This window comes from Micropterus salmoides, unplaced genomic scaffold (assembly GCF_014851395.1).
Source record: "Micropterus salmoides isolate LMB-PRFRI ecotype aquatic unplaced genomic scaffold, ASM1485139v1 Ms_hic_scaffold_4, whole genome shotgun sequence".
NCBI classification, from domain to species: Eukaryota; Metazoa; Chordata; class Actinopteri; order Centrarchiformes; family Centrarchidae; genus Micropterus; species Micropterus salmoides.
The window spans coordinates 37,307,424-37,331,146 of NW_024043372.1; the positions used below are offsets into that span (position 1 = coordinate 37,307,424).

At 42.8% G+C, this 23,723-nt stretch overlaps 1 protein-coding gene across 1 annotated transcript; it reads right to left on the reverse strand.

Annotated features, from left to right (window-relative positions):
- Positions 1–7,887: 7,887 nt before the first annotated feature.
- Positions 7,888–19,280, reverse strand: znf831 (zinc finger protein 831). Its single transcript, XM_038697537.1, has 4 exons — positions 18,781–19,280; positions 12,950–17,297; positions 11,200–11,453; positions 7,888–10,324 (listed from the first exon to the last, which is right to left on the reverse strand). Exons 2-4 carry the CDS (start codon positions 17,247–17,249, stop codon positions 9,419–9,421), a joined length of 5,460 nt encoding a protein of 1,819 aa, XP_038553465.1. The 5' UTR covers positions 17,250–17,297; positions 18,781–19,280; the 3' UTR covers positions 7,888–9,418.
- Between the last annotated feature and the right edge of the window lie 4,443 nt (positions 19,281–23,723).

The window sequence follows — 23,723 nt, forward strand, 5'->3', positions numbered from 1 at the left end:
CTTTGTCTGCAATTATTTATTACTTCTGTCATGCTTATCAGCACATTAAAGACCACAAATAAAGTTATGTGCAAAAAAGTGGAATGAAAAAAGTATTGAACATGCTTAGAAAAAGCTGGCTTTCAAGGCAAGGTAAGGCAAGGAACCAGCTGAAACCCATCAATAGTTAGTAGAAAGTGATTACACCTCCTATCAGTGCAAAGTAATCAGCTGGGTCAGTAATTTGACAGTTTACAAAAGGCTTTTTGTTATCTAGGTGTCACACAAAAAATATCTGATGATGGGTAAAAGCAAAGAGCTTTTCCTAAGACCTTTGCAACGTTATTGTTGTGAAATATATTGATGGAATTGGATACATACGTATTTCAAAACCTTTAAATCTACAAGTCAGCACCATTGGTGCCATTCCGCCAGTAGAAGCAACATCACTCAGTCATCAATCCGCCACGCACCAGAGCTCCTCGCAAGATTTCTGACCAGGGAGTCCAAAGAATAGTCAGAAGAGTCACCTTGCTCACCCTGTAAAACTCCATTACTTAAGAAAAGGCATGTCGAAGCTCATTTAAAGTTTGCTACATCTTATTTGCAAAAGCCAATGAAATACTGAGAAAGTGTAGTCTGGTCAGACGAAAGCAAGATTCAACTTTTTGGCTGTCATACTACACACCATGTTTGGAGAAGAAATGGTACTGCACATCACCCTAAAAACACAAGTTTGGAAGTGGAACCATCATGGTGTGGGGCTGTTTTCATTGCATGGTACTGGCAGACTTCAAATAACTGAAGGAACAATGAATGGAGCCCTTTACCGGGAGATTCTGGAGGAGAATCTGCTACCATCCCCAAGGATGATGAAGATGAAATGTGAGTGGATCTTCCAGCAGGATATTGATCCCAAGCATTGGAATCATTGTGTCGAATGGCCCAGTCAATCACCAGACTTGAATCCAATTGAACATTTTTGGAAAAGACCAAGGTTCACAAGAGGGCCCCCGGGAATCTTCAAGATTTAAAGACAACAACAAAATTACACCTGAATACCGCGGCTGATTAATTTATTTTTACCGGAGGCGTTTTAAACCTGTAATTTTTAAAGTATGTAAGTAATGAATAAATTGAAGTTGGCGTGTTCAATACTTTTTACCTGTGTCATTCAACTTTATTGCACATAACTTTTATATTCTTCAATGTTTGGATTTCTTTACATGTGTGGATTGCTTGAGGTAATACCAAAGAATCAGAATCAGAATCAGAAGGAGCTTTATTGCCAAGTAGTGTTTTACACATACAAGGAATTTGCTTTGGTGTTAAGGTGCTACACACAGACAGACATACAGCTGACATAAATAGATGTAGAAATATATAAATATGTAATAAACAAATGCAAGTTATATAAGAATAATAGAAGAATAGATAAAAATAACACTGACAATATAAAAAAATAAATAAAAATAACAATGGAACAACAACAATTTACAATTAACAACAAATATGTGCAATGTGCCAGGTTCGTGCATGATGTGACATGAAGTGATATTTACATGAGGGGAGAGTCTGAAACAGTTTGTGGCCGGGATGGGAATGATACGTGATACGTATGGTACCAGATGGTGATGGAGGAGGTGAGGATGGACTCAATGATGGCGGTGTAGAAGTGCCCAATCATTATCTTTGGCAGGCTGAACTTCTTCAGCGGCCGCAGGAAGTACATCCTCTGCTGGGCCTTCTTGGTGAGGGAGGTGATGTTCAGCTCCCACTTGAGGTCCTGGGAGATGATGTTGCCCAGGAAGTCACACAGGATGATGGGGGAGGGTGGGGCTGGGCTCTTCCTGAAGTCCACGACCATCTCTACTGACTTCAGAGCGTTGAGCTCCAGACTGTTCTGGCTGCACCAGGTCACCAGATGGTCGATCTCCCACCTGTAGGCGGACTCATCCCCACCTGAGATGAGCCCAATGAGGGTGGTGTCGTCCGCAAACTTCAGGAGCTTGACAGACTGGTGACTGGAGGTGCAGCTGTTGGTGTACAGGGAGAAGAGAAGGGGGGAAAGAACACAGCCTTGAGGGGATCCGGTGCTGATGGTCCTGGAATCAGAGACATGTTTTCCCAGCTTCACGTGCTGCTTCCTGTCTGTCAGGAAGTCTGTGATCCACCTGCAGGTGGAGTCAGGCACGCTCAGCTGAGAGAGCTTGTCCTGCAGCATGGCCGGGATGATGGTGTTAAAAGCAGAGCTGAAATCCTCAAACAGGATCCTGGCGTAGGTTCCTGGGGAGTCCAGGTGCTGGAGGATGTAGTGAAGGGCCATGTTTACTGCATCACCTACAGACCTGTTGGCTCTGTAGGCAAACTGCAGGGGGTCCAGGAGAGGGTCTGTGATGGATTTAAGGTGGGACAACACAAGGCGTTCAAAGACGTCATACCACAGAGGTCAGGGCGACGGGTCTGTAGTCGTTTAGTCCCGTGGTCCTGGTTTCTTGGGGACAGGAATGATAGTGGAGGCTTTGAAGTAGGCTGGCACATGGCATGTCTCCAATGAGGTGTTAAAAATGTCTGTGAACACCGGAGACAGCTGATCAGCACAGTGCTTCAGAGTGGATGGGGAGACAGAGCTGCTTTGCGAGGTTTCTGCCTCCTGAACAGTTCGTTGACATCCCTCTCTAGGATGGTAAGAGAGGAGGGGAGGAGGTGGGGGATGAGATGGTGGACTGTGGCCGGTCAGTGGTGTGACGGGGGATGGTGTCAGGTTTGTCCCATTGTCTTTCAAAGCGACAGATTATTGGTAGCAGTCCTGAAAACATCCCATTCAGTGCAGTCCAAACATGCCTGAAGATCCTCTACAGCTTCACTGGTCCATTTCTTTGATGTCCTCACTACAGGTTTACAGAGTTTCAATTTCTGTCTGTAAGCAGGAATCAGGTGGGCCATCACGTGATCAGAGTGTCCCAGTGGAGCATGTGTAACGGTGTGATAGGCACTGCTAACTGTGGTGTAGCAGAGATCCAAAGTGTTCCCCTCTCTGGTTGGACACTTAATAAACTGTCTGTATTTGGGAAGTTCTTGGCAGAGGTTTCCTTTTTTAAAGTCACTAAGAACAATGACAAGCGATCCGGCTTGTTTCCCTCTCTTATGGCGCTTCATTCGGCTAACAACAACGAGAGAGCCCTTCACCAAAATGTCCAATAACTCAACTGATGACACAAAAAAAGTGGGAAATAAATCCGCTGGAGTATCTTATCTGTTAAATGTAAAAATAATTAAATTAACAATGATGGTCTAAGGCCTTTACATGTTGCTTTATTGAACCGTTTTAACAGCCCTAAGAACACTGAGACAAATTGATGTGGCATTCACTTGTGACTCAGATCTGATCTTTTTATGACAGTGTGAACAGGCCAAGTCACATGGAATCAGATCTTTTCCAGTTCGGAATTGGGCCACTTCCATATGTGGTCCAAATCAGATACAGATCGGATCTTTTCAAATGCGACCTCAGTCTGGACATTCGGGTCGCATTTGATGCGACTTTGAAGTCATTGTAGAGCAGCTGTTCTGCTGTACTCGGAGCCGCACTGAACGAAAAAGCTCCACAAAAAGCCATAATTAAACATGTGGCTCTCTTCCTTCTCTACCTCGCTATCATTTGCTCACAAATTCCCTTTCTTATACCTAAAACCGGACCGCGAGCTCTTGTGAGTTACATGCATGCTACTTGTCCAAGCGGACACAGTGGGGAGAGAGAGAGAGAGAGAGAGAGAGACGGAGGGAATGAGTTGTGGGGCAGTTGTGTTGTACGGCGCCAGAAAAGAACAGAAAGTTGTGAACACTTGTCATAATTCGGGAGAAATGTGACCCGTGAGAGGACAATGAAAAACGGGAGTCCCCCGCGGGCTAACCGGCGCTATGTTGCTCCTTGTTTACTTCTGTAGCCTGCAACAGCGTGCTGCGTGTGACATCGTGTTAGTCGTCTGCATATGTGGGTCACTTTCAGGCCGCGGAAAGTTCACACTGGAGTCTGATATGGGCCACATTTAAACTATAATGTGAACTGTCAAACAAAAAAAATCGGATCTGGGGCAAAAATTGGAATTGAGCATTAAGGCCTGCAGTCTGAACATTGCCTTAGACTTGTCAGGAGTCCTCTCTCCGTCATCAGCAATCAACCCTCTCTGTTAAAACCCTGGCTCTGCAGTCACTCCATGCCAGTTCGTCAGTTAACCTACTGTGGTAACACGCATTCTGGTCCTCTGAGTTTTGTCAACTGCCCTAGTGATTCTTGCTTGTCTTTTTTGCTAAAACCTGTTTCCTTTTGCCTGTCTACAGTGAGAGACCTCAGCTGAGTTTGGAGAAACTGCCTGCCAGCTGTGCTGTACTGTCTCAGGGTGCCCCTGAGACAGTACAGCACATAACAGCAGGGTGTAAGATGCTGGCAGGAACAGCGTACGTGGAACGCCATAACCAGGTAGCTGACATAGTGTACAGTAACATCTGCCATGAGAATGGGCTGGAGGAAGTCTGCCCCAAGGTCAAAATGGAAGACACCTCCTAAGGTAGTTGAGAATGACCAAGCTAAGATCCTGTGGGACTTCAAGATCCAGACAGACAAAATGTTGATGGCTAACCAACCAGACATGTGTTGATCGACATGAGCAACATCAAGAAGAAGGAACACGAGAAGCTTGAGAAATACCAAGGGCTGAAAGAGGAGCTAGAAAAGATGTGGAAAGTAAGAGCAACAGTACTGCCAGTGGTAATCAGAGCACCATGACCCCCAAACTAGGAAAGTGGCTACAGCAGATTCCAGGTAAAACATCAGAAGTCTCTGTCCAGAAGAGTGCAGTCCTAGGAACAGCTAAGATACTGCACAGAACCCTCAAACTCCCAGGCCTCTGGAAGAGGACCCGAGCTTGAGGATGACACATACCACCCCGCAAGGGGTGAGAGGGGGATTATATCTATATCTATATATATATATACATATATATGTATGTATATCAGAATCAGTTTTATTGCCAGGTATGTGTACACATACGAGGAATTTGACTCAGGATTGTACATTGCTCACGATGTGCTTACTTATACAATAATAAAATAATAATATAATAAAATAAAATCAGACACAAACTACAGAATAGACAACACTAATATACACGCTATGAACAAAACAATATAGACATATTGACAAATAGTGCAGTAATCAGAGTGCAAAGGATGCAAGAGTAAACTATTCTCATTATGTACATGTTGAAGGTGGATGTGATATACAGGTACACATACATGCATACATGTACACATGTACACAGTGTGATGGAGCATAATGCAAAGTATGCTGGAAAAAATAAATAAGACCTATGACCTTATGACCTGAGGTAGGTGTATTGGTATACAGTATATACAATATGACATAGTATGAACAGCACTGAAATAGAGAATGGTGAATAAATAAATAATAAGTGGAAACCAGTAAACAGGTGCTGATTAGAGACAGAGTTTCTGGGTTATTGCACAGGAATTGTTCCTGACACTGTGAGTCAGAGTCAGCTGTTCATCAGAGTGATGGCTTGTGGGAAGAAACTGTTCCTGAGTCTGTTGGTTTTGGCGTACATTGCTCTGTAGCATCTACCGGAGGGGAGGAGCTGGAACAGTGATGTTTCTTGCCCATTTCCTGACTCTGGAAATGTATAAGTCCTGAATGGAGGGCAGGTTGGCACTGATGATCTTTTCTGCAGTCCTGACTGTCTGTTGTAGTCTGCTCCTGTCCTTTTTGGTGGCAGATCCAAACCAGACAGTGATGGAGGTGCAGAGAACAGACTGGATGATGGCTGTGTAGAACTGGATCAGCAGGTCCTTAGGCATGTTGAGCTTCCTGAGCTGGCACAGGAAGTACATTCTCTGCTGGGCCTTCTTGATGATCAGGTCCTGGAATATAGCGGATCCCAGAAACCTGAAGGATTCCACAGCAGACAGGGCTGTTGAGTATGGTGATGGGGTGCAAAGTGGGGGGGCTCCTCCTGAAGTCCACGGTCATCTCCACAGTTTTGAGCGTGTTAAGCTCCAGGTTGTTCTGACCGCACCAGAGAGCCAGCTGATCAACCTCCCGTCTGTAGGCCGACTCATCACCGTCCCTTTATCTGGAGGATTTCCTTCACTGAATTAAAAACAACTATGGAGCTACTTATTTGTAATGTCTAATGTAATATATGTTTTTAGTTGTTTTTGTTATGTATGTGAAACAGTGTATGCCCCGGGACACAAGACAAATTTCAGAAAATATTATTTTTATAATAAAATGACAAATCAAATCAAAATAGCACTGGGGCATCAGCTATATCAGACTTTGACTATACTTCATAGTATTTTAAATTCACTGTTGGTTCTTCAGGGGAAGTATTGATGATGAGAAAAAGATGAAATATCAACATTGTTTCCTGAGCATAATCTGAGATTTAGCAAATTATTGACAGATGAAAGCAGACTCATGCTCAGGCAAAAGCAACAGGAGGAAGCAGGAAATGACCATATCACTGTGACACATAGCTCTCTTTCTGAGCACCTCTCTGCTAATGTGTCCGCTCAGCTTTTCAACTCAGTCAACCGAAGTAGTTTTGGAGTCTCCACTTGGAGAGTTCAGCTGTTGTCATTTTTTCAGATGAGAGATTAACAGGAGAAAATGTTTCAAACATGGAAGACAAATCACTGCCTGATGTGCTGTCTTTCATTGACATCTGTCTTTAGTTATGTTATTTGCTTTTCACAATTCACAGAATGTCTGGACCTTGATCTGTTTTGTAGGATAGGGTTAGGGCCTGCACATTGTAATCAAATCTGAAACACAGAGCGATAGAAAATGTGTGGATCTTTCAATACAAAGAGCTATTGATTGTCTGATACTGGGGTGTTGACGCTACCAGGTTGGTTTAAAGTAAGTAGGATTGGAAAGGTAACCATGCATGTGACAACAGAGATCTAAAAGTTACTTCTGCATGCTCTAAAATGTTTGGGGTACCTGATGAACATGTCCACAATTAAAATAAGGATATTAAAAAGCAATTAATGCATTGATCACGCATTTTAGTGTGTTTGCACCAGATGCTGGGGGTAGATGATAAATAAATCATATCATTATTTGCCTTCATGGCCTGTGTGAGCAACATAAAAATCTATTTAAATCAGAATGCTTTATATTAACAATGAATCCAATAACAAATGGGAATGTGAATAGGGCCACTATGAGCTCTATGAAGCATTTTAGTGTTTTGGTTTTATGACACCTTTATTGTAATGTTCAGTCTTACTGCTCTCATTAAACATGTTTCTAGCCAACAACAGGCTGCTGTCTTTAGCACATGAGATGGCTGTGCTGTTAATGTCTGAGAGGATGGGTGTAGGAAGGCAGATGATTGAGACAGAGCACTGTCTGTTGCCCCCCCAAATGATGCAGCTCTACAAAAAGCATAATTCAACCTATGGACAAAACACAATTTCATGGAAACAAGAAACTTATGAATTAAAACTGGTGTTGATAACATTAACCTGAGTGATGTTACCTAAGCCATCATCCGGCATCGTGTGTTTCCATGTTAAGAAACATTGACAATATTGTTGAAAGACAACACGGGAACACAGAATGGGTAAAAACACTTTGGGACCAGCAGCTCCTCCCTCTTCAGAACTATGGTGATTACTATTCATCAGATGATCACACACACCATTAAATGGTAATGCTGTGTCTGCTGGATGTGTAAGTAAGGAACTGTTTGCTAACACATGAACAACTTGATGAAGAAGATGAAGTTGTGTGTCTCTCAGTTGTAGTTTTGTTTGTACTTTATCATCTATAAGCCACACCAAGTTAGAGGTTTAACTGAAGAATTGACCCACACAATAAGATCAGGGGAAAATGGTTTTAAATATGGTTTAATTTAACCCTTCTTTCATTAAAATTGTTGAAAACACAAAGTCTTAACTTGAGATAAATTAATTGCTTTGTCAGCTATGCATATCCAATCAGTAACAAGAATACGAAATTAGAAAATGAAAACAGAGAAAATATTAAAATTTGCAACACCATAATAAATCAGCTTGTAACTTGACCAAGTAAACTGTTGTACATTTGCGTGCCCTTGCTTTTCCGCTGTGTCAAATGTCAAATAAAACAGGCCTGAACAGATGCACTGGAGATAAAACTCAGTCAGCACTCCTGCACACATACACCTGTCAAGTCCACTAATGGGCTGAGGATTGACATGCAAGTCGTGTGAGCTACGACTGTGGATTTATGTACAGAAATGTTCACTTACACCCATTTCCTGTTCTCGTGAGCTGCGGTGCCTTATCTTAGCTGCTGACTCATTACAAATCCCAGACTGGGAAAAGGGTCATGCCCCTCCAGCCAATGCCTGCCTCACCCGGGTGATCTGATTGCCAGCATAGCTCAACTTAATGAGTATTTGGCAGCATGTGTACATGATTCACACACACAGGTGTTGTCTGGGAAGGTTACAAAGTGCAATAAATGGGAGCGAGTGAGTGTGGGAAGATAGGTAGGTATGTGTGTAAGCGTGTGTGAGCAGAACGGAAGTCATACAGCGTTTCTTTGGGGCAGAGGTAATCTCATTGGTTGGGTTATATAGCAGAAGGAGCCACAACTATTCTGTCAACACTCATGAAGCCAGGTCAAAAAGACATGAAAAAAATAGCCATGCTGTTTTCGAGTGATTGCAAGATATTCCTAAATGGTGACAGTTAATTTCAGATATTTATATTATCATACGTTACCAGACAATGAATACAGGATAGAATAGGGGTCGCTCTCGCATTAATCCCTGATGATTAACACCATTGCTAGCTTTGTAGTTACACCAGGTAAATGGAAAGTAAGCCTAAATTAGCCAGGTTTAACATCCCAAATATTTGTTTGTTAACAACTGAAACCAGATACAAACAGTGTGCCCTCATTTCTAATTGCCATGATAGACTGCATAAGATTTATAGGATTTTATTTGGCTGTAACTGCCAGCGTGGAAGGCTTTGCAGCTGTTTTGTGAGTAGTTTGTTGATTTCTGTGGCTCTTTGTTGCCATGTGGGAGATATCATAGCTGAAATTCCTGATGGTCCAACTTGGAAGTTCAACTAGGAGGCTGACGTGAGCAGTTTTTTGCAACTTGGCCACTTGTAATCACACACGGTACTATATGACATGAACGCAGCATTGGCTCACATTCAACCTAAGCTATTCTTGCAAAGTTTCCCATGGACTTTAATTTATTATTCATATTGTAACTTATTTTGAGTTTAGACATTTGGTTCTTTGGCTCTGACCACTAACTTAACTCAGTCATTGATATTATTTCTGCCTCCAGAGGAATTTTGTCTCAGAAAAACAGCAATAAAACTCCAAATAGCATATGTGCATGTTCATCTAAAGCTCGATGATAAGCTTTCCTTCATCGTCACTACTGCTGGTGTCTTCTGTGTAGTCCTGGCAACTTTGCACAGGCCTTAGTCCACTGGTCAGACAGTCGGCTGGCTGGTAGCCATGAAGCTGGCCGGCCAAGAAAAATGATTTGGTAATGTCAGGTCTCCCAGAGGTACTGCTCGGACTCGTGAAGTCATATGGTGCATTAGCCTTGGTGTCTTGATAACCATCAGTTCCTTCGAATGTAAAAGGCTTTGATGACAGCACAGCATTATTATCTAGCACATTGTTGTTTGGTGCTTGGGTGTCCTCTGTCAGTCCAGCAGTAGCTTTGCTGACTTGGATAGAATGAGAAACTTGGCAGGGGAATGTGGAGAATGATGTTTTGACATCAGGCGAGGGATTTTTGTTACTTCCTAATGTTAACTTTGTACAACCGCTTACTGCTGTCACGTTGTTACCTGCAGTAGTATTTCCTTGCTGAATGGACAGAGGGATGCTCGTCTGCTTTTGGTCCTGGTGTGAAAATGTTTGAGTTTGTTGAGAGCTGGACTCAATTCTTGAAAGGGCACTTTGTGTTTCTGCTAACTGGGCCTGTGCTGTGATATGCTGACTTGAATTTGATTCGCATGTAATCTGTGTTTCTTGGGTATGGATGCTGCTGCTTTCCCAGTGTTGTTGTGAGAAATAGAAGTTGTTCATGTCCAATGGGGGCTGTGGAGGATTGAAAAGGCTGGTCTGACTACTGCTGGCAGGTGAATTAAGGTTATTTGACATGCTTGAAGCTTGCTGAGGGCTCTGTGGAGGGTATTCAGACATTCCTGAGTGTGTCTGTGGAAGATGCTGAAGATGCTGCTCAGATGGCCAAGGGGTCTTAAAGGAATCTGCCTGGACCTTTCTGTCTTCTCTCTGTTGAAAAAAAAAGGAATATGAGGAGGAATAGCACCATCATATCATCACAATAATACAGTCATTGTTATCCCTTCAGTAAACCTTCTTATTACCTTCCTGCATTGCTCAGATACCACAAAGCTTCATGTGTCCAGTGAGTTCAAATCCTACCAAAAAAACAATGTAACTGCTGTCAGCTGTCTACTTCTGCTATTGTTATAACTGATTACTGATGTTTTAAACTTCTGCAAAAAGCTCATAAAGCCTCAATTTATATCTGACTTGCCACCATGTATGTGGCGTTGGAACATACATTTGTTCAGCACGTTTGTTATGTTGTGTTACTCATGGGGATGATGTATTTAATTATGCAAATATTTCAAGAGAAAAACATTTTCTGGCTTGGGTGTCTCTCTTCTCTTGGTAAATGTCTTTTAAAAGGAAAAACAATTGTGTGATGTAACAACCCATTATGTCTGATACCTGCTCCGACATGATCCCCAGATCAGGACAGCCTGAATATATCTGGCAGTGAGGGATTTGTTAAAAGATTTAGCGGAGTTTGATAATAATTAATCAATAAAACATATTTGAAGAGAATGCAGAACTGGAGCAAATCCTGTACACTTGGACTCATTTGTTGAAGAGGATTTTTGCGGAAGTGTATGTACTGTATACACGTGAAGAAGGAAGTTGTGGGTAGATAAATAGAGCAAAGGGTGTGTTAAACAGTCACAATGTTGGCCAGTGCATGTAAAAACAATGTTTTCGCCTTGAGCGTCGTACTATTCCAATGTGTGGAATGTAAACAGTGAAACAGTGAAAAAATAAAAATAAAAATAGTATAGTAAAAATGCATCCAGTGGGCAGTGAATAAATTCATTCCGTCTCACCTCTGGCACTGTCACGTCTTGTAAACATGTGTATCTGCAGGTCGTCTCTGCCTTGCACCGCTGTCCTGGCACCTCGTCTGTCTTGATTCCTCCGTTCTTCTCCTCTCCCACCTCCCCTCTGCCGGCCTGTGCCTCCATGCATTGGTGGTTTGTCTCTCCAGCCTCTTGGATCTGCGTTGGCCTCCAGTCTGTACCCCATTTCTGTGGCTCCTTCTGGGCTGGACATCCCGCCAGGGAGGCTCCGTCCACAAGCCCTAGGGGAAGAAAAACAAATGAAAACTTTTCTTCAAGATGGCAGATCTACAATAGCAATGTTTATCAGTACAGTGGAGATAATACAGCTTATATAAAGCCCTGAACGTAGAAATTTTAGCTGATGGTTACAATTATATTTGGATGAAAGCACAATAAAATAAAATTCAAAGAATAAATTATATTATAATAATATACTATTTGTGTCATATATTCTTGAGATATTCAGATATAATATGCAGTGGTATGTACAATTGTCTTTTGGACATGGGCTTGTAGACGTCCTAGAATTCGAATTTCTTTGGTTTGGCAAAATTTCATTTAGTAATGCTGCTTTGGACTTTGGTGGCAACGCTGATATATGTCTGTCTAATTTATTTATTTATTAATATATTAGGCCATGTTTATTATTAAAGATCAGTTTATTTAACTTGTACTTATCCCCATGGGGATAAATTAAGTGTTTTGAAATTGAAATTGAAAACTCTGGATGGAGGTCAGTGGCAGCCCTTTTGTTTATCCTGTGCTCCCCAGGTTGGCCTTTTAACTTTGTTATTCCTCCCCTCCTTTAACTTGAAGAGTGGGTAAATCTGTGTTTGTATTTGAAAGGAATCAAATGACTCAAATAATGCAAGACACTACCTCACATGTCACAGCAATTGTCTTTGTAAGGAGACAATATTGCTCCAAAATAAAACAACATAGAATGATTTCATTTTGCCATGGTGAGATTTCTAAGCAAACCACAATTTGATTATTTTTAAATAAAAATAACTGATAGTGCATTTAATTACTGCCCATGACCAAAAAGACATCAATTGCAGGTTTTGGTGGTTCTGCTGTACACAAATCCAAGTTCACGCAAGGCCTCCATTATCAATCTGGTGACCATATACTGCCATCTTGTGGCAAAAACTGGTTTCTGTCTCCGTCTGTTAGTAAAGCAAATCCAGTCCAGTCTTTACATGAGTGTCAGGTTAGACACATTTTTGTTGTGTTGTCTCATTGTACTGGAACCTAAACAATGAGTACAAGGTTTAAGAGCCTATGAGGTTCATTTGAAGCTATTTGCATCCACAACACACGAACAGTCGTAGCAAATTTTTACACATAACTGTATTATATAAATTAAATGTTACTGTAAGTCACTGGGCAAAAATGAGCTGTGGGTCCCTGATGACCCACATCTATCACCACCTTCTTCCCTCTGTACATTATCCTCTCTGCCTAAAACTATGTTGTGAGTATTTGCTACATTATATAAATAATCAAGACCTGAAGTGTTCACTCAATACGGATGTGACCACTATCAACCTAAAGTGAGATATTTACCCCCATAGTCATTGTTTCATTGAATAAAAAAAACAAAATGATACATTGGATATCCAGTGTACTGGGGTACAGGGCCAAATCAATGACAAATTCACATACTGCACTGCATTTCCTTCAGATCACCTTCAGTATAAATATTTCATATAATTAAAATTGTCATATATACCCGCAGTAGTGCTCTGAACACTTGGAAGCACTGCTGGGATGTCTTTGGATCTTTCCACCTGGACGTTAGAAGACACTGAAGTAAGCTGACCAAGTTGTTTTTCTGAGTTGGATGAACTGATTACGTCCTGTGATTCACTTAGAGTCATTTTCTGTGAAGGGGGAGAATTATCCGAAGATCCCACCCTGTCAAATCCCATGTTGGCATGTTTAAATGAATTTAGAGCCTCTGGTAATGTACATTCCACTGGATTACTGCAGTAGCTGGATGCCTGTGGGCACAACTGTCTTGGTGCTTTACATTCATTGATTGAAAATGAAGAAACTGAACCAGAGAGTTCGTCAGCACATGCAGCAACGTAGGCCTGACCGTGCCCAACCTTCAGAGGAGGGTGGGCTTCTCCACTCTCTAACCTGCTGCTTTTGTTTGTAGAGGCTCCACCCTTGGCTTTTATTGTTCCTACACTACATGGGGCTCCTTGATTTTTAAGTTTGTGTTGGCTTTCTTTGCCCAGAACTTCACTTCTCATGCTATTTTGATTTACTGTGCTGGGAGAAAGAGAGGTTACCCTGAGCTTGTGTTGACCAGAGACTGTTTGAGAGACCAGTCCACCTTGGCTGACTCTCCTGTCTGGCAAAAGTTGCTCCTCAGCACAACAGTTCAAAGGAAGGGCTCGATCCTCCTCTGAAGCTTGGCTCCTTCCTGACTTTACACATTTGAGTGCAGTTGACACAACAATGCCCGTAGAGCTCTGAGTCTCAGTGACCGTGTTTACATGACCATATAGTGCTTCAGGAGGCTTAGAATCAGCTGATACTATAGCCTGAGTCGACTCACTGTGTTCAGTCAAGTGGAGATTTGACTCTGCCTTCACAAACTGTAAAGAGTGTGGAGGTTTTATTCTCTCCACGGTAAGTGTGGGTAAAGACTCACTTTGGCCCAACTCCTCTGGATGTCCTGGCTGTTGATGGTCACTTCCCTCATTGCTACTTTCCATGGTGACAGAGCTTGGAGCTTTATTCTGGATCAATTCTGGAACCCCTGCTTCCATCGCACATCTATGTGAGAGAGCGCTACTTTCATGCCTCTCGATCTGGGGTTCAATGAGAGCCAGCTGCTCATCAGATATGATCTGGAGGCAGATCTGGAGGTCTGCTGTGTGAACATGAAAAACGTTCTGAGCAGCTGGCTGCATCTGGTCAAACGGTACAATGTGACAAGGTACAGCTGGGGTGTTTGAGCTAGCATATGCTTTGTTTACAGGGCTCAACTGGTCTGATGCTGGTGAGAGTTGTGTGTGCGACACAGGGGGGTTAAGGTTAAGTTGACCTTGTGAGAAAGATGTAATTGCAGCAGCAGATATTTGATTGTTTGCTGTCGTTATGGTAGGTGTTGCAGGGAAGTTCACAACCACGGGTGCATCAGGTCTGGGTGAGCCCCCTGCAGATTTTGAGGGCTGTATTCTAGTGCTGCATAATCCTGCCTGATAATCTTGTAGGCAGGTTGTGGTTATTGTGGTTGCTGCAAATTGCCTGTGCACTACAGTTAGACTAGAAGTTGCATTTTGATTGAGTCTTGATGTTTCAAGCTGACAAAGGGTTGTGGCTGTGCAAGGCAAGACGAGCTGGCCTTGTGTGGAGCTGAAAGCATTTGTCTTTTTGATGTCACAACTCTGCATCAACGGTGAGGTGACAGGATCACAAAATTTCCATGTTGTGACCGAGGGTGAGGTTTGCTCATTGTGAGAAGATGACAGAGGAGGGGAGAAAGTGCAGCCGCCGGCTCCTGCTGGTTTGTCCCCAAGATGTGGTGAAAGATGTGAATCAGGTTCAGCAGCATTAGGTAACTTTAGCTGGTACTTGGGTAGAAAGCTGGTCTTGGCAGAGGAGGGGATGGCAGTGGTTAGCGAGGTGCTAACATTTATATTGGTTATGCATGGTGGGAAGAGAGCTCCTTTGAGCTGTGGATGGTTTATATTTTTCTGAAGGTTGATATAACTGAGATTTGTATCTTGCTGAGGTGCACTGCCAGTGACAGAAGGAGGCGGGTGAGTCAGTGTGTTTGGGTTGGTTTCCATCTCCAGAGGGCAAATTATTTTGTTATCAGTTTTCTGCTTTTTCCTGTCAGAAGGAATGCGGGCTCCAAAGAGCTGCGAGCTGGAGTCAGTATGTTTTTCTTCATTAATCAATCTCCCTGCTTCTGCTTCGCTCATGCTGTCTGTTCTGTTGCTAACCAGAGAACCAAGTGAAGGTAATGGCAGTACTGACAAAGACAGATTTCTCCGGAGTGGGGTCTTGAGAGAGCTGCATGACGTATGAACCTGACTAGTTTTTAGATTAAAATCCACAGGACAGACGAGGGGTAGTTTGGCAGGAGGGCAACCTGGATGGCACACTGTTGCACTGCTGCTTGTGAAGTTTATGGCTGAGCCTGCTGTTGTTACTGTCTCCTTATGAACTGCTGGCAACCTTTTTTGTACGCCGTGAACAGTGTCGTGCTCTGGGTTTGTCGAACATTTCCTGTCATCTGCACCTTTCTCAGCATTGTAGAGCTTCTTAAATGTCCCTCCGCCGTACATGTACCACTTATTGTAGGCAAACTTCTGTGTTTTCTTCCTCCGGAACTTTCTGTTGCTTGGCTCTCCGCAAATGTCACCGCCATCCACGTCGCAGCTGAGACTGCCGGTGCACGCCTCCTCCACAGATGAATTCAAGAAGGGACCGTCTGTTGCGTGGTTGCAGTCTACGGCTGTTTGCCGGACCAGTGGGCGGTGGGTGGATGACTGCTGGTTCACAGGCTTGATCGCAAAACCTGTTGGATGGATCTGGCCAGAGCTTCCCCTGCGGACCAGTGTTACATAATCACTCTGATAGGAGGAGGTTGGGCTGCTGCTCTCAGGCTGCAGGAGGGTAACGCTGAAAGGGAGGGAGTTGCTGCGGGTTAAGGAGGCATGTTCCATGGTGGTGGAGCACTGAGTGGGCACAGAGCTGTAGAAGCCAGGATTCCTGTTTCTTTGTAATCCAACATTCGGAGTCTTACTAATCCTCATGTCAAAGTGAAAGGAGTCCTTGTAAGTGTATGGCATGGGAAGGTCAATGCTGCCCTGCTTTGACAGAACTGTCTTCCGCGGCCTTACGTTCTCCAGCTGTTTGTCCTCCACAACGGCTGTATTCTCTGAAATGAGCTTAGAAATTCGCTCCTCCAGGGTCTTTTGCTCTTGCTCCCTTGCGGTATATCTGGGTTCCTGTCCAACTTGGCCTCGTTCTGAAGGTTTTTGTGTACTGGTGGTTTCATCAAGCTCCTTGGTGGATTCGGTGAGGGAATCCATACTGTGGTCAGGTAAAGCGCTGCCGGGGCTTGGGTAGTGGTCACTGCTCTCACTGAAGCCTGAGTCGGTGCTCTCATGGCTCTGTGATTTTCCTCTGGATACGGAGCTCTCCCACTGCTTGGAAAACAGAGTGGCTTCTTGTCTTTGAAGGGGAAGATGTCGACTTGCAGTCACTGGAGGCTTTTCATATTCCATTCTCTGTGTTTCACCTTCTGTTGTTACCTGTGATCTTTCAATTGGTTCTGTCTGATGACCTGGAGGGGTCAGCTCTTTCTGTTCACTGACAGAACCATGGGTCATTACAGAGCAGACTTTTGCTGTACTGGCTGGACAGGTGATCTCAGCAGAAGTTAGTGTGGCATCCTTTTCCCTGCTGCCAGACTCCTCGCTGCGCTCATCCAGAGACAAACTGGAGGTACAAGTCTCTCTGGAGCTGGATATGCTGTCTAGACTGCCCAGGCTGCTCTGCTCCGATTCAGACGAGAGGCGAGCATGAGCCTGAGTACGCTTATGTTTGTAGAGGTTGCTCTGAGTCTTGAAAGAAACTCCACAAGTGGTGCAGGGGTAAGGCCGCTCCCCAGTGTGGCAGCGCAGATGTTTCTCCAGCACGCTGGGCTTCATACAGTCCCGTCCACAGTGAGGACACATGTGCTTTCCTGCCGCCTTGGGTCTGGCTGCAGGAGCAGTGGCTGCCAGAGTCAATCCCGGCTTAGACTGCAGCCCACCAGCAATATGGAGTGTCAGAAGGGGAAGCGTCTCCTTGGAGTAGAGCTGCGGCATGGCCAGATGGAGTGTGGCTGGCTCCCGGGCAGCTGCAGGAAGCTGGGGGAAAGGCTGTGCTGGTAGAGCAGGCACTGTGTGGATGTAAACAGCCGTCAGCGGGGCCTGGATGTCCATCCTTTTCTCTGTCTGTGCTGCGACGGAGTTGATGTGCACTGGAGCACTCGCCAATCCCGGCTTGCCAGTCTCCATGGTAACACTGCTGCTGTCGTGATGTTCCAGTGCCAAGTCTTTAATTACCTGTAAGATAAGAACAGTTTGCATTAGACCTCTGCTTTGCCTTAGATTAAATGGGGCAGATCTGTCTATCTGAGCTGGGATGTTGCTTATAAAATATTGAGAAAATGAGATTTCATTCCTGGAGAATATTTTGTTATTGCACCAGTGGATGAATAAATGTACTAAAGCAGTTACTGCAGTACCCTTTAGGACAGATGGCTAATAAAGCGATTAATCCAGTCTGTATTTTGCATGGTGATAAAATCCAGGGAGACGTTTTGCGATTCTACAGCACCAAAATAAAGCACATCTACATCTCCGTGATATCATTGTTGTGGTGAGCAACAACACCCATGGTTACAGAGTGCAGAGAAAAGTAGAGGCATTTCAATCTCTGCTGTTTAATTTCAAGAGCCGGTGGTGCAGGAATACTTTTTGGATATTTTAAGATATGTTATGTATGCAGACAATGGAAATATATGAGACAAAACATGGAGAGAAATGTATATATACAGTAGAGAGAGGCAGGGGAGGATACAGGAGAGTGACTCACATCAGGAGAGGGACGAGGGAGTGAGAATAGGTACAGTACAGCAGAGGCTTTTATCTCCCCAAATGAAATGTGTCTACTGACATTAGCTGTTGCCTCTGTCACCAGTCTGTACCAATTAAATGGCATATCCTTGATGTTCACAGTAGCATGTGGCGGCTTTGTCTCCTGACAGACTGTCACATTTGTGTAGTAATCTAATCAAAGCGTAACACCACCTACATGAAAAGATATAGCTTCACATTAGATCAAACAAATTCAATTTCCTGTTGCTGTGATGCTACTTCTACATGTATTGTGATTTTGCATAATTCACGGTACAGTTTGCATGGAGCACACTCTTTGTCAGCATGAGCACGACCATGTTACTTTTTGTGGTTCTCTGAACTGAGAAAAGTTTGTTTCTGTTCATATTGGAGAAGCACTGTGTAATTGTATTTTAATAATTTTATTGTTCAAACATTATTTACTTAGTAAATGCACTTTCACTTCCTTACAGCTATGTAAATAGCTGCAACTGCCTAAAGAAATACAGTTGTAGTGTGGATCTTATAATTATTTCCAACAAGCACTTGCAGTCAGTTTAAAGTCGTGTACAAGTGTGTCCTCAGTTCAGAAAGAAGTCCAGCAGTACTGAAAAACAGCTTCTGCTTGTAGTAAGAACAAACATCAGCAAAAACAGGCAGCATCAAAATATAAGCACAAAAGAAAACTTTCTAGATTTTTCAGATTTTGTTTGTCATTATGAAAAAAATTCTGGTTTCATCTTATCTACTCTCATTAAACTATTGTTGTGACTTCATAAAGGGAACGTTTGAAAAGAGGAAATATTTGATGGTGTTGCCATCACACAGTGTAGGAATAATATTACAACAAGACACCATAGCATGCTGTAACTAGGCCAAAACTCAGGCGTAACCGTTAAGAGGAACAGCAGAACCAGAAGTCACTTACCTTCTTGCTTTACACTTCAATCAGCAACAATTATCCAGCTCAGAAAGTCTTCTACTCTGAACAGCCCCATCCTCAGTGTACCTGCTCATTTCAGTCTGTACTGTCATCCAGGGCGTATCTAACTCCAATCTGATTTTCTCACGCAGCTCTTTGACATGAACTGTTTCTTGTCACGAGGAAGCAGAACAAATGCAAATGAGAGAGAAGATGCACTATGAAAGTGGTGAGGCAGAGAGGAGGAGAGTGAGGGAAGGAGAAGGGCTGGCTGGGTGGGTGTGTGGCTGTCAAACAAAGACTTCCGGAGGACAAGTTGAAAACATAGATTGAAAGAGTGGAGAGGCCCTGAGCACAGACGGAAGGATTTAAGGCTAATACAAAGTGTCGTGCAGAAGTGAAAGCGACTGCTTGGCAGAGGAAGTGCAGTGACAGAGGCAAGCTTACCTTCAACAGTCATGTTAGCTGACTGACTGACATTACCATCAACAGTTTGAGGACTTCTGGCTCACTTATATACTCGCTCCCCCACCTACCTACTTCCTCCCACTCACTGCATTTCATACACCCACATAGACAAGGGTGCAGCAAAGCTAATGTTGATGTTGCCGCTTGGCTGCACGTGCACTGCTCTCACTCTCTCAGGCAGAGAACAAGTGGATGAGTTGTGAGTGGCCGGTGCGAATTTCCAACCTCCATCCACTTTATAGTATGCAACATTTTCCCGTAGTACAACGGTTCAGGCCACACATGCTTACCATGCAGTACAGTAGCATTGAGATCACAACGTCTAATTTGTGCTCACACTTGCTGGATATATGCTGGGTTTAATGTAGCTGGTCTTGACCAGCAAAACTGTGGATGTAAGAAAAAGAATACAGATTATATTGCTCTGTTTAAAACTCCTGAGGATTCTTATAAGGTTATTTTTGGCAACAGTTTTCTTTAACTTGTCCTAGAGTAAACTAGTGAACAAAAAGTATCGCAGCCTCTCAGCAAGTACAGTAAAACCAAATCAAATTTTCTGTCATCTGTCATGTTCATTATGGTGAAATTTGCACCAGAGGTATGTAGCTACACGCAACCAGCTCATTTGTTTGAACACATCATTGCTATTTTTATAGTTCATGATGACACAAATAGACAAATGCACAACACATACCTTTACACATGTCAGCTAATGACCAGTGTCAGTGCCAGTGACACAGCTGGGACATCACTGTGTACCTTTCTTAACAGCATTACAGAAGAGGAATATTGGCAGGATTAGTTGTCTGAGTGGTAGGTTACACATTGCAGATGTACTCATGTGGCCTGTTACAATATAATTCATAAAATTATGCTGTGGGCATGTCTACACCCTGACTACACTTGGTTATATTTTTTAAACCTTCTTTTAGCTCTGTTTTTGTCTCCACCAACTCCTGAGAAGAATATCTGGCTAAATGGTAGTTGCTAGCTTTGTCTGTCTGCCATTTGGTGTTGGGCAGGTGGTGCATAGTAGTTCAGTTTTAAGGGGCGGTGAGACTGAACCGAAAAAGTAAAGTTGCAGGCTGTAAAACCAAAACAATGAGTTAAAAGAAGACAAAACACACCATAGAGCTGAGGGGAGCTGCAGAACAGAACTCTCTGTGGGTTCATCAAGAACCACTTTCATATTACACTATCCATTGTCAATACAAGTTTATTACATTTTCTTTTTAAATGTGAATAAATTAAAATAACAACCTCTGCTGTGATGTTTTCACAGCTCTGAATTTTTAAACAATATGTCGTCGCGTGGGATCGACCGTTCGATGATCAGATGACATCTGCTGAAAGAAAACAAATAGTTTTATATCATTTCACTGCTTCAGACTCTAGTTGGTCTCCAAGGCAACTGCAGGCTGGTCCGCTGAGAGCATGTCTCGTGTTGACATGGTAACAACACAACCACCTACCACGCATGTGTTCCACCGCCGAGCTCACAGTGCTGCAGGGTGGAAGTCTCAGGCATGTTCGCATGTCAGAAGAACTGTTTTTAAATCACAGCAGGCTATGTGTGTAGTCTACATGGATTTGTACAGCTGTCTTCTACAAAACAGTCAGCAGGAGTTTAATGTTTCTGACAGATGATATGTTGGCCATGTTACTAGGATACAAAGTTGAGTTTTGAGTCAAGTTTTACAGCTGCTGGTCAGCAGTGACGAGAGACCAACAAAATATTTTGCCACTCCTCTTGGCCTCCCAGTTGCTGAACCTCTGCATCGTACAAACAATGTAGTTGCTTTGTTGCAGTTATTTAGATATTTATCCATGTGGAAATGGCAGTCCATCGGTTTTTAGCCATGGAGTGGATTTGTCAGACATATGTTTAATCATACCACTGATGCTGACATCCCAGTAGTCACAAATAACTCTTAATATAGTATGTAGTATTAAAACTCTCTTGTTAAAGTAAAATCAGTCTGGCACAACATGGTATCCAGCTCCTCATACTGTGCACCAGGGCAGGACAGGTTAAAAAACAAAACAAACAAAACAAACACCTCTTAATACAACAGCCTAAAAAGCTAATATTATCATACAAGCTAAAGTACATTTTCAATCACTTGAGAAAAATTGTTTCTCACCCTTCACTCTTAAATTTTACATAATTGTATGACTGTGAAGTTGTCTGCCTCTGCACACTGCAACTCACAAGCTCATTCAAGTTATGGCCCTAGATTGAAGGTACCCACGGGAAATATCCAGCTTACTTCATTAGTGTTTGAATGGGTCCCTTGCTGCATTTTTACACATGATATGAGAAATTACAGATCTGTCCAACGCGCTAAGCTACTGTTATCCTGGGTGGCGATGGTGCAATGGATAAGACACATGCCTTTGGTTTGAGAGACCCAGGTTCAATCCCCCCTTGTGACCCATCCACCCTTGTGTCCCTGAGCAGGACACTTAACGCCTAGTTGAGGTAGAGGGGTAGAGGTATGTGACCTCTGACATGTATAGCAATTGTAAGGTGCTTTGGATAAAAGCGTCAGATAAACATCTGTATGTATTACAACACTTTTCTGTGTTTTTGGCCAGCATTTGAACTGATGAGCCACATTGCAGGAAGTGGCAACTGAGAGACTGTGTGTGGGTGGGTGCTGAATTGCTGGAGGCCTATATCCACTTAGTACATGTTTGCTTATGCCTTTTCAGTAGCTAGAAAACAGTAGTCTCATGCCCCACTTTTGTCTTCAGCACCACTACCAATAACACCACTCCTACCAGCTGCCAAACACAGTGTATATACCTGTCAGTGTGAAACTAAAAACATAAATATTTTCTCTGTTTTAATCCATAATGCAGTCTTGGCTGATGTATTCAGCATGTAGCTTAGAAATAGCATTTTAAGACATGCAAGTAAGACTGCAAAGCCAAGACTGCTATGATAGCAGCAAAGCTGAGATCAAAACCTGGGCAGAGGCTTACAGCTCCTCTGTCTTGATGTCTTTGAGATGCTGTACTCGTGCACCCTCTGCTGGGGTACGAGTGCAGGCCCACATATCTGAGGTGAAAAAGGATTTATACGCATAAATTATTTGTGTGGTAAAATTCGGTTAGTGAAACACAGTGCATCACATACTGAAGCATATGAACATATTTAAAGCTGGCCTGAGTAACTGATATTGTATGTTATCTATGAATCTGATCATTTATTTTTCAAATAATCATTTAGTCGATACAATGTTAGACAAGAGAGATTTTTCCATCACAATTTCAGATTCTAATGTGCCCTTTTCATATTGCTTTTTATTGTCTGAGCTACAATTCTATATATTTACATTATAAATCTGTCACAGTCCGTATGCATTTGCTGCTATTTTAATTTATTTTTCCCCATTAGTTTGGCTATTACTCTGGTTCTTGATTAGAGGATCATCCAGAGCACCTGTAGCACTGGGTGTGGGAACTGACTTATCAGCAGGGATTGAATATAGCTTGGTGATTTCCTCACTGGGCCAATCAGGGTGTGATGACGCCCATTCTGGAAGGCATAAGAAGGATGGCTGCACACACAGGGCTCTTTGAGGCATTTGTATGTTGTTTGTATGTGTGCAATAAGCACTTTCATAGACAAAGTCAGCTGGTAGCTCTGTCCCTTCGGACCCCTTTTGTTGTCTTTTTTATCTACAATTGGAGGCAATAGAGTATCTAGTTCAGAGTGGACATAGAGCCTAAAGCAGCCTAGTGTTGTTTGAGCAAACATTACAACACCAGTCTGCTGCCTGCTGCCCCATATTTGTTTGTTTTCATTTAAAACCCCTTCCCTATTTATTTCTTTTCTTTTTTTTAACCTTTTATTGAAGAGGCATTCTTTCATTAAAATACTTGTGGAAAATGTTGTCCAAGGAGGTCTTTTTTGTTTTTTTGGTTATTATGTGGTTGGGATCTGGGTCTCAGGCCTGTGGAATTAGTATGGCCACAAAATTATATAAAACTGAGAGAAGCAGCAAATTCTAGCAATATAGAAGTTGGAAGCAGCAACTGTTTTGCATATTTTGTATTAAATATCAGCTTACTTATATAAATCAATGAACAAAATTGTTGTTGATTCATTTTATGTTAATCAACTAATTATTTCAAGGGTAATTAACGCCTGAAAGAAAGAAAATCTTCGTGTTTGGGCTTGTGAATGTTTTGGCCTGCACCAAAGGTATGTTGCCTTCATGTACCTTTCTAAATGCACCTTCAGATTATTTTTAAAGAGCTTATTTGTTTTAGAGACAGAGAGCTGTTTTGTGTCGCTTAGTTGAGCAAAAAATGTCAACTTTATTCGTGTACCATTCCAGCCCCCAAACGTCTCATTTTACAGCTTAGGGTGTACCAGAAACCAGTGTTCTTGTACCCTTCCCTGATGAAGTTTTACGCCGAAGTTTAATTATTAACCGCTGGCCTACACTGAACTTTAAATAGCCCTGTGA